General features: G+C 30.8%; 1 protein-coding gene across 9 annotated transcripts in view; it reads left to right on the top strand.

The window, feature by feature from the left end:
- LOC105228910 (longitudinals lacking protein, isoforms F/I/K/T) overlaps positions 1-17,877 on the top strand; it is a 126,647-nt gene that overhangs the window by 71,642 nt on the left and 37,128 nt on the right. The window contains exons 6-7 of one of the 9 annotated variants that reach the window (XM_049452372.1): positions 8,286-8,462; positions 9,108-11,875. The exons of the other annotated variants lie outside the window; for them this stretch is intronic. Coding sequence (XP_049308329.1) covers positions 8,286-8,462; positions 9,108-10,609 — 1,679 coding nt within the window. The 3' untranslated portion in view covers positions 10,610-11,875. Of the gene's footprint in view, positions 1-8,285; positions 8,463-9,107; positions 11,876-17,877 lie in introns of those variants that run through there. 9 annotated transcript variants of the gene reach the window in all.

Genomic DNA, 17,877 nt, shown 5'->3' with positions numbered 1-17,877 from the left:
TAGCGCGCCAGTCCATAAGCGTCTCATTTAAATTTTTACTAACCTATTTTTCTGTATTTACAGGTCTAAAGAAGCCTAAGTGCGGATGCAAGTGGTAAAAGTGTCGTATATGGTTTGTTTCGTGTGGCTTTTGGGATATGAAGTGCGCCGTTGCTTAAGACCGATGCTGGCTCTGCGCAATATTAGTGCTTTTATGCATTTTGCTGTTGTTTTTGTATGCTTTTCGATTAATATATTTCTCTTTTCTTAAGGTATTGTCGCGACGCTGTCAACTGTGCGGGAGTTGTGCGTGCGTTGGAGCTAACACAGAAGCGCCAAAACACTGCAGGGGTCTGCATATTGGGTTTGCATTGGATAACAGTGTACACTTAATATATTATTAACTGTGCTTAGCTCTTAAAATATTGTTCATTTTAAAAACATTACTATTGTATATGAAATAGTTACATAAGGAAAGTACCAAGTGTGGTCTGTTTTTTCGAAACAAAATACCAATTGAGCAAGATCACTTTTAGATTAGGTGTGCGCAGGTGGTGTTTATGTTTTGTAGTCTATATATGTATATCTATGATGATTTATCTAGTGTTATAAATATAATTTATTATATACATATTGAAGTAATATTAAAGAAGTCACATATGTATATATATATATATTTATCAGGTGCACATGCGCATAAAAAATTGCTATTTCAACAAGTTTCAATATAATATATTATATACATATTGAAGTAATATTAAAGAAGTCACATATGTATATATATATATATTTATCAGGTGCGCACGCGCATAAAAAATAACTTTTTGTGTATAGATTTAAGCGCGCGCCTTCATACATGCCTTGCGCCGCGCATTTAGGAGTTTATATATTTTTAAAATTTACGAAAAATTATTTCAGATTCAGATTGATTTTTTTTTAATGCAGTTCGATCTGTTGTGCAAAGCTATGTATTTATCGTTACTTAGTTTACTCAACGCTTTGTTAGTTTGTATTTTTCAAGTAATTTTATACCGATTTTTAATACTCTTGCTTATTTTTCAACATATTTTGCCACTTACGCGCGTGCCTACTAGTTTATGACGGTTAAATGTAAATTTTATAGCAATTTATTATAGTACTTTCGCTGTAACATATATTTTATAGCAACATTATATAGTACTTTCGCTTAAACGCTTACGTTTAACTGTAAATACCAGCTTTTCTTAGGAACACAACTCAAAAAGGGCCTTCATAAATACATACATAAATAAATATTAGAAATTAAACTCATTGCAACTATGTATTGATTCATATAGCCTTTGCATTTTGTACTTCACCATCTGCTACCTCATACGTTTACATTTCATATGCATATGTATGTATCTATAATTGTAACTTTATCATTTGGATGTGGTATTCATTCATACTCGTATCGCTTCATTGGCATTGGCTCGTTATTTGTTATTATATACATACATAGTTTAAGCGCAAATTATTATTTAAAGAACTATTTCTCCTCTACTTAAGCGATTATTAGTTGCTATGTACATAAATACACAAATAGATGCTTCACTTGGACTAGGTATTGTTGCTGTCAGGTTCACATTGTTTTTAGTATGTATTTTAATTATTATTATTTTTTTATAAATACTGTTTTGTATTTCTTGATTTGTGCCAGTCCAAACTTAATATTATTTTTTTCTCTCCTTTTTTTCTTTTTTTTATTTTTCTACTTTTTTATTTTCATATAATTTGACAACAAAAACACACACGTAAATTTTTACCAACTTGACCACCAACATCACCACAACGCAAATGTAACATACTCTCCATTAAAATATAAAAAAATAATAATATGCAACGGTAAAACACGCCAATCACGTTAATCAATTTACACACGTAAAATATGTCCGATATCAATGCAGATTTAAGTATTACGCGCATAGCGGGACTCACTTGGAACGAGTGGAATGCGCGTTTGGCCATGCCATTGGTTACACAATTGCGTGAAGGTGTCAATCCGTTAGTTTTTCCCACCGATCTCTCCATAAATACGATGGACAAGGCGGGCGGCGGTGCGCTTGGCGGTGGTGTGACACCCACTTTGGATTGCAAGTCACCGGCACCGGAGACATCGAATGACATGACTAGCCTTAGCGCCGCCACTGATGCGCCCCTAGCAAATGCAACGCTGAATCGTAGCAGCTCCAGCGCGAGTGGCATAGACAAGCTGGGCGCCGCCGCTGTTGCGACCGGCAGCGTAGGTGGCAAAATGAAGCACCTAACCGAAGAGGAGGCCGCCATATTGATGTTGAAGGCAACAGTGGAGAAGTCCACCGCCGCCGCTGCCGCCGCCAATAATAGCGGCAATCTGAGTGATGCCAGCTACGGTGAGGATGTCGCTAATGCGGGCAGCAGCGCGATCAGCAACAGCGGCGAATATCATACAGCGCTCAGCGGTGCCGCCGCCTTCGCCGACATCAATATATTGAGTAATATTAGCGCATTGAACAGCTTAATCGGTGCTGGTGGCAATGGTATAGGTGGCAGTGCGGCGGCTGGTGCCGGCGGCGGCGGTGGTGGTCTGAGTGTCAGCGGCAGCGGTCATCCGTGTCCGGAATGCGGACGTGTGTATAAGCTGAAATCGTCGTTGCGCAACCACCAAAAGTGGGAGTGCGGCAAGGAGCCGCAATTCCAGTGTCCCTTCTGTGTCTATCGTGCCAAACAGAAAATGCATATCGGTCGCCATATGGAGCGCATGCACAAAGAGAAGTTCATCAAATTGGAAGATTTGAAAAGTTTCACCGGCAACAGTGGCGATGACAGTGGCAGCGCACCGACTGCTGCGGCGCTGGCGGCCAATACGGCCAGTGAGCTGCGTCAGAATTTCTCTTAGCTTGCAAGCTCGCATGCATAGTTGTTGTTAGTGGTGTTGCAAAGCGTGAGCGCAACACTGTGTCAGAGCCATAAGATACAAAAACGTTCGTTACAATAAGCAGGGCCTTACAAATAGACCGGTGTGTGCAACTCGAAAATGTCGGCATTGAGTATTCGGGTTGTGCATGTATGCACGCAAACATACATACATACAAAAAAAAGAAACAAAATAAGTGAATGTAAAAATGGAATCAGAGTGCCAAATTTTTAAATTTAATTTTTATTGATTTAATTATTTTTTTGTTTTTTTTTTCATAGTTTTAAAGAATGCCTTTTAATGTTTATACAACGATGTCGTTAAAACTGACAGCTGTGACCGTGAATTAGATTTCGAACTAAGCAAAAAAATTAGAAAAACTTAAATCCTTTGGAATTTAAAATTTGCCATTAAACTTTTTTTTTAATTATAAAATTATACATGCTCGTACATACATGCATACGTATGTATATAGGAGTTAAACTTCTGCTAACCACAAATAATTTCAAATTATCGTTGGCAACAAAATGTTATTGAATTCAATTTTATTATTATGCTAAAATGACAAGCGCTCATTTGTGTGTATAAAACAAAGTTAAAGCTAACTGTACCATATTTATTAGTTTAAATGCGAATTTTACAAATTTTTTTGTTGTTATTATTGGCAACATAAATACATACATACAACATACATGTGTGACAACAGCGCAGAACAGCCACAAACCCGTTATTACACAAGCATTCCAGGCGCCAAAGCCACAATATTTTCCAACAACATAAGTTCAAAAAATAAAACAACAATGCGCAAAAATCACAAATAGAGCTATAATAAAAGCGCATTGCGCAAAATTTCACAATATCCAGTTAAGCTGTTTCAAACAACGTATTGCACCAACACCATAAGCATTCACAGCAAATTAACTTTTACGTTTAAAAAGTACAACAACATTGTGCAAAGTTGACAAAAATAATTCTAAAAATCTCTTATGATCAGTTAAGTGCTGCTTTACTTCACATTGGCGCAAAAACACAATAATTTACAATAATTACGTTTTTTTTTTTTAAATTAAAACGCAATAATTACGAATAATAATTCTAAAAGCGCTTTTCTCACAATTTTCCAATTTATAGTTATGTTATGTGAGACCTAAAATTGCACCAAAGCAACAAAAATTCGAAATAACTCAACTTTTAAACTTAAAAAGGACAACAACAAAGCGCACAAATCAGTAAAAGCAACAAAAATAATAAACGTAAAAGCGCATAACTCAAAATGTTACAATATCGTGTTAAGCTGTTTTGTACGCTGTTAACACGCTGTATACATGTAAGCACATATAAAACAATTTAATGTAGCCAGTAACTTGATATACCCCCCCGCCCCACATAAATTAGTTTGCAACAAAAAAATGCTCAGGTGTACTCAGGTGCTATAATAGTCCCTGTGATAGTACAAATTGAATATTGAATAACAGATTTAATACTTGTTGCTTCACATGTGGCATACAAACGTAAATATATGTATGTAGTATTTTGGTATTATTTTTTATACGCAACAATATTTTTTGTAATTTTTTTTTAAAGCCGCGTTAAACTAATACAATTGCACAATATTAAAACAAGACACAATTTAAAAGTTATAAAAATTCGTTAAAAATGGCATTAATACGCCAAATAGTTGTAAGTGAGTTTTATACATACATATTTACAGTGTTGAAACATTCCACAAAGCGTCGAAGCGTTTTTTAAAAGACATACCAACTAATACATGCCTACTTATACAATTATATATATCAATATACAAACTAAATATATATTAAATGAAAGTATGTGGCACATATGTAAATATAGTTGCCTATAGACATATATATATATATGTAAGAAATAGCATATACAGCATACAGCAACAAACTCAGTGAAAAAAGCTTCAAATTTAGTCCTTGATTATTAAGAAATAATATTTATATACATAGTTACATGCATATATGTACATATATGCATACAGCGAGTAGCAAGTAGCGAGTAGGGCGCCACAACAGTTTTCACATGGCAAGTCAATTTGTTTGTGATATAGCCGACGAACATACTACGCAGGCATAGTAGAGAAAATGTGAAAAGACAGGTGGTTAGACAAAAGACAAATAAAAAATATTACAAAAAATTAAAATAATAATACATGATACACAATATCATAATATATAGTAATGAGGAAAAAAACTAAAATTTAAATAAAAATAAAAAAATGATAATAACAATGAAAACAAATAATTTAATATAAAAGACAAAAGCCAACATGCAGCGTGTGACCTTTGACTTTGATATAAGGTTACTGCGCAGATAAATACTTTATAGACATATATACACATATATATATATATTTATATGTAGTTTTAATGTTATAACATTTTACCTCAGTTATATCCGCAAGTGTATTATCCAAGAAATTGAAAGTTGTGAAAAAAATTTGAGGTTATACTCGTTTTTTTTGTCAAAGCAAAACCGAATTTTGGATATACAACGCAGATACAGACTAACAAGACAACAGTTGTACGCAACTTTTAGTATTTATGTGTAGGTGTGCACGTAACTGTATAGTCAGAGAAACATATGAAAATAAAAATACTATATATATATATATTATTAAACTAGTATGTCATAAATAATAACGGTATTTATATGACCACATACATTCCTCTAGAATGCATACAATAAAAATACCGTTATTTTATATATATGAATTAGTGTAGTATAGCGTTAATGATAGCAGGCGAAGAAAGCGAAGTTATAGTTAGTTGCCTAAGACAACGAATATAAAACTCAGGTACTTAGTTGAAGCAATTTTGAAATTAATTACGCTAAAACAAAAACAAAAAAAAATATACTATATGAAAATAAATAAATATTAAAATTAAGAAAAAATTATTGTTGCAACAAGTAGACGGTTTAAGCATTTTTATACATACAAACATACATATACATAAATATAAACTTTGTGCCAGTGAGACAATTTATTTTAGGTGTGGTGCTTCCGACACTGACTAAGTTTTTTATTAAAATTAAAATATTTTTTATTTTTGCATATTTTTCTTGTACGAAAAATGATAGTGCTTTCAAGCAGAGCTTGACACTGCCATTAAGCTTTTGACGAAAAAAACAAAAAGAAACTTTTAGTAAATACAAAAAAAAACATTTTAAGGACATAACAATAAATTATAAATTATATTTGGGCACAAAATGCGACATTTTGCTTTTTACCACACTCATACATATTTATATACGCCTGAAATAAAATAATTTAAATTCTTTTTTTTTAATTTTTTTTACCTTGAAATTTACAGCAAAAAATGAATTTTGAGTAGAAAATTTTCAGTGCTAAAAGTAACAAACACTTCAGTATATACTTTAATATATGTATATACAGCCTATAACATACATATATATTGCTATGTATATGCATATGTATTTGATATATATATGTTTGTATGCATTATGCATATAATAAATTGTTTTAAGCAACGCACGATATTATTTAAGCATAAAATTTAGAATTTTCACTCAGCGAGACCAAGGATCGCTCTAAACAAAATTAATAATTAAAAGCAAAATTAAAACAACAAACTGTTTCTAACCGAGCAACAAAAAGTGAGGTTATCAAACAGTGGCCACATAAATTTGTTACAAATGCACGTGGAAATTTTCAAAATTTTTTAAAATTAAAAAAATAGATATATTTATACAATATATATGTATATAAAAACATATTTACATACATATATATGCATATTGTGAATATTTAAATTGAAATAATTAGTGATTGGCTCTTTAAGATAAATTGGTGACGGGTTAGTTCTGAAAGAAACAACAATAATAAGGAAAAAAATAAACGAAATTTATGCAAAAATGTTAAAAACTTATTATAATTTTTTTTGTACAACAAATTAAAAAAAACACACACAAACGAAACATTTCCTTAAAACATTCTAATAGTTTACAATTTTTTTTTTATAATTTTATATACAATTTTTGCAAAGCAAAATTTACAAGTTGATATACAGTTACAAACAAATTTTAACAATATAAAAACAAAAATTATTAATTTAAAAAAGATTAATTAATTAAAAATAATTTAATTAATTTAAAAAAATTAATCGAAAAAAAAAATTTATTGCAAACAAAATATTTTTTAAATATAAAATGGCAATGGCGATACATGTGTACGTGCTTAGCCAAAATAAAAAACTAGTTTTTAGGCAGAAAATTTATTTTTGAAAATGTGAAAAATACTCATAAATATTATACAATTTAATAATGTGCTAAGCAAATTGAAGTGCAGTGTCATGCGTGTTAGCGTAAATGCACAAAAACAAGAACAAATGCAATCAACCGTTAACGCTGCATTTGAATTTGCCTTTAGTCTATCTTATAAATAGAATAAAGTTTATTGTAGAAATAAGGTCGTTGAAACAACCAATCAGAATGAAAATAAATATTGTATTTTGTAAAAACCAAGCCTGAATGAGTTTGAGTATTCCTCTGCACTGCGCTAAAATCGGCCACTTGTTTTTTTTTTTAATTATTATAATTTTTTTTATTTTTTTATAAGGTGTTTTTCGTGTTTATTGCAATTTTTGTTTTATGTAAGTTTACTGATGTTCATTTTCAGCACTTTTTTAGCATAGCTTTGTTGCCATATACGTATTTTGTTGTAGCTTGTTTATTAAAAAAGTAAGTACATTACAAGCAGTTTTATATTTTATTACTATTTTTTACTGAAATATTTTAATTTATTTATAATTTTATTTCTTTTTTTGTAAATTTTTAAAATATTTTCTTTAACTTTTTAATTTTTTTAATATTTTCTTAAAGTTCTTGAAATTTTTTTTTTAAATATTTCTTTATATTATTTTTTTTTGTAGTTAATTTTTTTTGTCTTAATTTGTTTTTAATTTAATCTCGAAATTCTGTACATTTTTTTTCTGAACTTATTTTAAATTTTTTATTTTTGAAAATTTTTTCTCAATTTATTTTACATTTTTTAAATACACTTTTTTTTTAATATTTTCGGAATTAATTTTAAGTTTTTTTTAATACCAATTTTTTACTTTTGTTATTTTTTTATTTTTATTTAAATTGTAATTTTTTTTTATTTAAATTGTAATTTTTCGGAAATTATTTTTAAATTTTTTAATACACATTTTTATTTATTTATTTGTTTTTTGTTTTTATCTAAAGAAACTTAAAATTTCTTATACAAAAACCCATAGAACACACAAATATTTACAGCTGTACTATTGTGTGTTAATCATTTGTTTTTTTTTTTCAAATGACTTAAGAAATTGTGCATATAATTTATATATTTTTCTAATAGCAAACGTTTTTGTTATATTTACAGATGATGTGGCAATTTCAACATGTTCAACTGGTGTGGCACTTACCTCAGCAGCGGGCACCAACGTCTACAGCGCCGAAGCACAAACTCAGTCACAAAGTGAATCACGTATACGCGTGCGCGACTGGCTGATGCTGGCCGATCAGTCTATATTGCAGAAGTCGATAGAACAGCAACCAGGTATTTTCACTACACACATATAAACAAGAAAAATATACTAAACAAGTAATTATATATTTAATTTTAAATTTTTTATAATTTTTTTAATATTTTAAAATTGTTTATTAATTATTATAAATTTTTTATAAATTTTTAATAACTTTTTCATGATTTATATAATTTTTAAGACTTTTTAAACAAATATAATTTTATAAAATTTATAATTTTATTTATATATGCGTATTTAAGTTTTTTATGTAATAAAATGTGTTAGTGTAAGCAAATGTACTTACATATGTACTCACATTTACATATACATTTTTATATATTTTTAATTATAATTATTTTAAGCCTTTGTTGTTGTTTTTATCATTAATTTTTTTACTCTCTTTGCAGTCTTTATTTCGTTTTGTTACCACTTACTACTTTATTATTTATTTTTTTCCTCTTCCACTGAGCTTTTCTGTTGGTCGCAACGATCGCTATCAACACTTCAAACATTTAACCAGACAAAAACAAAAACAAAAACAAAAACAAAACATAACCAAATTAATATTGCATAAATACTAACCTTACTTATCTTTTCCCTTCTTTTTCACGCTGCATTTTTCAATTTGCAAAAAAAAAAAATAAAAAAATTTATAACTCACCCAAACTAACCGTCAGACCAAACACTAACCACAACCACTAATGCGGCCACTAACACCGTTACCGCGGCTACGGCACTAAGCAATGTCGATATGAACGCACATAACCTAGCAAACGCAACGCCGGCAATTGTATCGTCCTCATCGGCCAACGCAACGCCCAATAAGCAGCCGACAATGATGCGAATCGGCAGCATTGGACGCACCACAATAACCTGCGTCGCACCGGCGGCCAGTCGTGATGATGGTGAAATGAATTTGTTGAATAACGGTAATATGGGCGTAATATCGGCGGCAGCTTTGGCCGCTGCGGGTGTTGAACTCGAATCGGTGGACGAAAGCATGACCGAGGTGCTGGTGAAAATCGAGAATTCCTCATCCTCAACACAGGAGGAAGATGAAGAGATGGAGGCGGAAGGCGAAAATGAGGGCGAAGGAGAACTCGCCGAGGACGATGATGATGATGATGATGATGATGAACAACAAACGGGTGATAATGGCAAAGAGTCCGATTTCAATTATGAACTAAAGCTGTCCAGCCCCATGTCGTGGGCTTTTGACACAGTGAAAATCGAGAATGAGGAGGAATTCGAAGATATACTCTCCGGCGGGCAGGACACCACCAATACCGAGGATGAGGATGATCTGTTGACCACAGCAGCGGCCACAACCAAACAAGCTGCCGCCGGCTCAACCGAAAACAATACACGTGTAAACACAAATGTTACCGAGTGCGCCGAGTTGCCGGCAAGCACACGTGAGACAGCAACGCATAAGGGCGGTCAGCAGCGTGCCGCTGGCAAGCGACGCACACTGTTGGAACGTAAAGAGACGACGACATTGCTGAGCAAGCAACAGCAACAATTACTTCTGGAACAACAACAACACTTGCAACATCTGCAATTACGACCGACGCAACAGATGCTGCAATTCAAGCTCGCCTCCATACCAGCAACCATCACCTCAATAACAACAACAACAACGACAGCGGCTACGGTCCAAAAACACAACAGCAATGGTGTTAAGGACGCCGTAAGCGTTGGCGTTGGTGCTGCTGCTGGTGATGCTGTTGGTGGCATTATTGTTAGTACCGCTGGCAACAGCGAACCGCATGCGAAACTGCTTACCGCAAGCAATAGCGGCAAAAATGGCGCTAATGCCGGCGATTTCAAATCATCCGTTTCCGATGATAAACGCTATCGTATTCTGGTGCAAAATCAGCGCATGCGCAAGGAGTCGCTCGAACACTCGGAGGATATGATCTATAATGCGGACATCGAGAAGCCATGGGTGTGTCGCAATTGCAATCGCAACTACAAGTGGAAGAATAGTCTTAAGTGTCATTTGAAGAACGAGTGCGGCCAACCGCCACGCTACTTTTGCAGCAAACTCTGCGGCTATGCCACGAATGTGCACAGCAATTTGAAGCGTCACTTGAACACAAAGTGTCGCGATCGCATTGAGGAGGATCAAAAGAACAACACCAGCACCTACACGCTCGTATTCCAGCAAAACGAATAAACAGCCGACCGGACGCACGCGCACACGAACCGACGTTGCAGTTATGTATAGTGTAGGCGTTCGGCAACAGTTCGCACACGCTCGTTTTTATTAGCAACTTGTCAACGTTTGTATATTTAACTTATTTATTTATGTATGTATTAGGCGTTTTTTTTTTAAATTTATTTTTATTTGTAAAAATGGAACATTCCTTAATTTCGAATTTAAGTTCGGATTTAGTTCGAAATCCAAAACGACGCTAGTCAAATTGAACGGCACATATAAAATATGTTTGCATAAACGTTCATGCATATACATATATATATATATGTATGTATATATATTTATTGTCGTTCTTATATATTTATAACTTTTAGTGCGTAAATCTGCATTAAATTTTTTTTTTTTAATTTAAAACATTTTTATTTAATATTTTTGTTGTTATTTTTTGTTAATTTAGTATTTTATAGTGCGAGAGTCATGAGAAATAGTTTCTCACGCTCTTATACGTGCATATACATACATACATATAGTCGTGTGTATATGTATGCATATAGGAGCAACACAAAAGTCATTAATGAAACCTTTTCTAGTCAAATGATGATTAAAAGTCTTATAGAAAATTTAATTACACATAGATATTTATTCTAGCATATGTACGTACGTATTTAATATTGCAATTAATATACATATACATATGTTGCTGTCATTTTAGTTTAATAAAAATTTAATTGTTTTTTTGACGCAAAAAAATATAAATATTAATATAAAAAATTATATAAAATAAAATATTTTCGAAAATTTATGTATTACTATTATTTTACGTATTGTAAAGCTTATGTAAATGTAATATAACATTACTTTAATGCAACATACATACATAACTCAACGTTAATGTGTATTTATTCTAATCTTTTGTGTAATAATGCTTACGGCAAACACGCTGAAATAGGCTTTTTCGAATTGAAAACTGGTCAAGTTGCAATAATATTGTAAAAAAATGAAAACTTTGTAAATGCAATTAATTAGAAAAACAAAGGAAAACACAACAACACACACATTCACACATACACACTTAAAACCGCAGTACTAATGTGAAAAGAATTTGTATTTTGCCAATTCAAAGCCATTAAAGTCATTTAAATATTTATTTATAGTTTTAACTTTAAAATGCTTACACAAAGAATGAGAGTATAAATAATTTGAACTAAAGAAAAACTGTACACCCGAGCATAAAATTACTAATAAAACACATTTAAACCAATTTAAGGCGGAATGTAAACGAAATTTGCAATTTTATTGAATGTTCTCATTGCAGCGCGCATAACGGAACGGTGACACACTACGCGTGTTCAGTAACTGGTGTTGAATATTGACAGAAAATTAAAGAACATTTTTTTTTTAACAAAATTACCTTCTTTTCAGCCCACTTCAAAAAAAAAATAATAATATTAATAATAAATAAAAACAAAAATAAATAAATAACAAATTTAATAATATTTAAAGTAACTTTAACTATTTCAAGAAAGTTACTTAAATAGAATTAAATGATAATAATTATTATATTTTATTACAAATATAAATAAATATTTTATATCATCCTTAACTTTTAAAACAAAAATAAATTTTGTTTAATCTTTAAAATATTTGAAATAATTTTTGAATATTTTAAGAATTTGTTTAAATAAACTTTCCTCCTTTTCAGCTCAATTCAAAATAAAATTAATAATAAAAAAAATGTTAAAACAGAAATAAATAAATAACAAATTTAATAATATTTAAACAAACTTAAAATACTAGAAAAAGATTGAATTTTGTTTAATCTTTAAAATATTTTAAGAAATTTTTAAATAAAATTATCTCCTTTTCAAAAAATAAATAAAAAAAATGGAGACAAAAATAAATAAATATCACAATTAATAATATTCAAAAAGCTTTAAATACTTTAAGGTTTTTTAATAAAATTGACTCACTTCCAGCTCACTAAAAAAAAAATAAATAAATAAACAATAAAAAAGTTTGTTCTTAATACAAAAATGAATAAATATTACAATTGCTGCATTTTCTGCTCACTTCTAAAAAATAAAAAAAAAAATTAAAAAGTGTTTTTGTTTTTACTATAAAAAAAAAAAAAATATTAAAATTAATGAAAATTAATTTAATATTTAAAGTGTTACATATAATTTTTTTTTTTCTAAAGACCTAGCTGCGACGTTAGACAGCAGCCCTACCTACTCCACATATAATTTTTAAAATATTTCAATAAACAAATAAACTATTTTTCAAAGTTTTTTTTGATATATAATCTTTAAAATATTTTAATAAAAATATTTATTTAAATTTTACAATATCTCTTCCATTTCAGCTCACCGCACACCCTCATTGCTAACATTTTTACAAGCATAACTGTTTACCTACAACCTATATACATATATAAACATATATTCTAGCAAATATAGAACTCTTGCTAACCAGTTTTCTCTTCTAGGTTTCTGCTGGCTGCCGGCGGTTAGTGGAGTGCCATACAGTGCCCAAACAAAGCAGCGTTTGCTAAGAAACTCTGAAAGAACTTTGAATTTTATTAATTATTTATAATTTAACGAATAGCAACCAAGAACACAACAATAAAAGTAAAAATTTTGGTGGCGCTTTGTTACAAAAGAACGTAGATGACAACTAAAGCTAGCTAGCAAGCAGCGCGCCGCAGAATGTCGTATATAATTATTTGACATGCATATACAATATGTTTATAGTATATATATACACATATACATATATAATATATGTATGCATTGAGATTTATAGCTTAGTTTATATTTGTACTTCTTTTAATTTAATAAGTGAAAAAAATATTAAGTTGTAAATTTGTTATATTTTACATATTTTTATATACTTTACATAGTGTTATTTATACATACATACATCTGTGTATATTAAGTACTCATATGTTTATATATTTATATTTTTAAGTAAAATTCTTTTATATTTGCCAGTTTAGCTAGTTTGGCTTGTGATTATGCGTTCACACACGTTTACTATATAATTATATGGTTTTATGTAATGTAATATATAATAAATTGAATTTAATTAGTTTAAATATACCCGAATTATAAAGTACTTTTAAATGCATGCGTAAACTTATACAATTTTTTATATAAGGTTTTTCATATGAAGAGTGAAGTTTTTTTTATTTATAAAAAGTGATATTTTATAAAAACAAAAAATATTTTTTTTATATAAATAATAATTTTTTACATAAATAATATTTTTTTACATAAAGATTGAAGAACAAAATTTTTTATGTGAAAAAATTTGTGTTGACCACTTTTTAAGCAACACTGTACGCATATATGCGCAACTCTTGTGTATAAATATATATAATATATTAGAAATGTATATGTATGTATGTGTGCAGTGTTGGTGCGTAAAAGTAGTGTTATACTACCAAGTGTGATTTAAAATATTTTTTTAGAATTAAGTTAAAGCACAGCCTAGCCAAATCGCAAGTTATAAGTGAAATGGTCATCTAGCCGTTGCACATACATGTTTGTATGTATGTGCATGCGATTTTACTTTATTTCCAAAAATAGTTGTGCAAATTTCCATAAACTATGAATTTATATCATAGCTATTGTTTGGAAAATTTGTGCTACACACATATTTTAAACTAATAACTATACACATTATATAAGCAAGCATATAAACAATGCAACGCATACATATAAAAACGTATACAAATAACTGTTATTTTATTATTAACAAATTGTAACTAACTTTCTCACATTAAATTTGCAACATGCCGCGTGCGAGTTAGCAAATGCTTTACTGCTGTGTGGCAGTTCCTTTTTTATGCAAACAAATTACATATTTATATAATATAATTACATAATGATTAAAAATAATAATGATAATAAAAAGGACAACACATAGTTTGAATGAATATTGTTATTAACCAATATGTGCGTACAAATTTATACAGTCTTTTAAACAAAATATTCGAATAAAAATCTTTTTACTCTATTGCTAGAGTATAAAAATGTATCAATTATTAAAAATAAATTATTGAACAAAAAGTATACATTAATTAAAAAAAAAATAAAATAATAAAAAAAAAATTATAAAATAATAAAAAAAAAATTATAAAATAATAAAAAAAAAATTAAAATATATATTATAGAAACAGAAAAAATATTTTAATAAAAAATATACTACTTAGTAAATAATATTTAAATAAAAAAGTATAAAATTTCTAAAAAAAAATTTGGTCCTTTCAACTTTTTTCTTTTAAATTTAAGATTAAAAAATATTTTAATAAAATATAAATACATTTTAATCAAAATATATTTTACTCTTTAATGTTGCTAGAGTATTAAAAAAATTTAACAATCATTAAAAAAATTATAAATTATTAAAAATGAATTTAAGTAAAAAATTGCAAAGTATTAAATTAAAACAATAAATATAAAATTATAAAAACAGAATTTATTTTAATAAAAATATAAATATTAAAAAACAAAATTAAGTAATTTTAACTTATTATTCTGTGATTGCGCAAATTTCTAAATACGGCTTACAAAATAGAATTTTAAACATTATTCTATGATATACTTAAGATATACTAAAGTTTTTTTGATGAAAATATGTGTTTATAAAAAAATTTTACAAATTTAAATAAAAATGTTTAAATTTTGATATTACTTAATGTAAAAATATATACATATTTCAATACAAAAAATATAAATTATTTGAATTAAAAAAATAAACATTTAAATTAAAAAAAAATTATGATTATACTTATTAAAAAAATTATCAAAAAATATAATTTATTAAAAAATAGAATAAATAATTATATTATAAAAAATATTAATTATATAAAATAAAAAAAATATATTTTATCAAATATGAATTTATTATTATAATTATTAGAAAAAAATGATGAAAACATAAATTACTAAAAAATAAATTAAATAATAATCTAAAAAATAATTAACCTATCAGCTATATCACGTGCGCAAATTTCCATAAACAAGTAAAAAGAAAAATATCAATGTAAACTTTAGTTACATAGTACGAGTATAAATGTAAATATATTTGCAATATGGAAATTTGTGCAACGTTCGACAACAATTATATTTTTTTATTACAAAACGCATAGTTTTCTCCTAAATTCAGGCTTAAATTCGCACAGTTCACATAAGCAAACACACTAATACACACGTACATGCGGACGCACACACATAAAACGAAAAAATAAAAAATATATAAAAAAAATCATACCAACCGATTTGGAAACATTTTCAAGTAACAAAGCAATTAGCAAAATTCAAAAGCAGCCCATCATCATCTTGCCTAAGCGTGTATGCATATCATCAACACCTTGTCAACACCACTACCACCAAAACCACCACCACCACCACCACATTCGTCACCTATGTATGTATGTATGTTTGTATTTACTCATATTATGCCAGTCAGTGATTTAAAAAACAACAAAAATATTAAAAAACAACATAATAAGCGAAGTGTATGCAAAAGCCAAAAAAAGAAAAATCGGAATGAAAAAAAAAAATAATTACAATTTTTCATTTTCTTTATTAAACTGTTTTAACAGTTGCGAAATGCAGTATTTAACATATATTTCTACATATATAATACATTGGTGTTTTAAATAACATTATATATATGTATGTATATTATTTGTAAGACTCCTTCCAATTGAATTCAAGCATAAAATGAATTATTTTTTAACCAAAGTGACTGCTATTTCCTTTCGAGACTAAACTATTTACAAATGTATTTTAGAAATTTTTTACTTTTACCCACTAAATAGCAAAACAAAAAAAAAACTAATTTAATTTTTTTCTTTTATTACCTCTCTTTTTCAATGGTGACTCCGTTGCATGCCACACGCTGTACGCTCCACAACACAACAACCAATAAATTACGTGCGCGGTCCACCAGATAAAGTTAATGTCGCGAGCGTATTCGCTGCCGCCGGCACACATCTGCGGTCCAACTTGCGCGTGAAAGCCAGTCCGCCCAGCAGTCGTGTCTGCACACCGGTCATAAAGTACGAACCGACGTCCACAGCCGATGACAATGAGCATGAGGGCGATTTGGCCGGTGTGCCTAGCCTTGGTTTGGTCACGCAAAGCGGTGCGATAACAGTTGGTATCACTGGTGATGGCAGTGCCGCATTGCCCGGTGACTGTACCGACGACGAGCAACCATGTGATCTACGCTTGAGCGCTTTCCCGATGAATCTGGTGTCGATGGCGATACAACGGGCTGCACTACAGTCAATTGCGGCCGCACCGTCCACCCACCTCTCGTCCCTGATGAACTTCCCGCATCCGCACGCCAGCGCACATGCACAATTGACGACGCAAGCAACCGGACAACCGCGCGCACTATCACCAACACGCCGTTACAGCATCAGCACTAGTACCGCTACGGGTAATAATGCAACTGGCATTGGTGCAGGCGTAGTGCCTTCAAATAGAGCCAACACGCCACCGCTTACGGGTGGTGGCGTAGGTGTTGGTGTTGTTGTTGGTGGTAACATCAACACTGTGCCGCTAACTACGGGTGCAAGTACGCCTAGCGCCACCTCAGGCGGTCCATCTACCTCGGCAGCGGCGGCGGCGGCGGCAGCAGCAGCAGCAGCGGCCGGCAACACCGCACTCATAGCAGGCAGCAGTTGTGGTGATGAGGCCGGTGGCGTATTGAGCAACAGCGGTACTGCTGCTGGTAGTAGTCACATGGCGGCCATTGCATCTGGTACAGGTGGTGGTGGTGGTGGTGGCACCTTCGGTGGCGCCTACACATGCGAACGTTGTGGGAATTCGTATGCGCGACCGCACAGCCTAAATCGGCATATGCGTTTCGAGTGCGGCGTCGAGCCGAAATTCGAATGTCCGATTTGTCACAAGAAGTCAAAGCATAAACATAATCTCGTTCTGCACATGCGCACACATCAACATCGATGATATAATCAGCCGTCACGATATACGCAATGACCACCGATACTCCGCCAACGCATACTACGACTACATACTGGGGAATTTAGCAAAATTAGCAGCAACAAAAACAACAACAACAACAACGACAATTGGTGCAACAGCAGCGGCAACAACAACAATCGACAGTATGGATTCATCACAATTGCAAAGAATATTTTTTATATGTTGCTATGAGCAGCGCGCGCACTTACACATACACAGGCGCATGCGCATGCGCACAACCACCCACTTCGCCACGTTGAGTTCGACGCTTTCCTTTGCTATTCG

This window comes from Bactrocera dorsalis, chromosome 3, assembly GCF_023373825.1.
Source record: "Bactrocera dorsalis isolate Fly_Bdor chromosome 3, ASM2337382v1, whole genome shotgun sequence".
In the NCBI taxonomy this organism is placed as follows: Eukaryota; Metazoa; Arthropoda; class Insecta; order Diptera; family Tephritidae; genus Bactrocera; species Bactrocera dorsalis.
The sequence above is the reverse complement of the archived record's forward strand: the minus strand, read 5'-3'. Positions and strand labels throughout refer to the sequence as shown.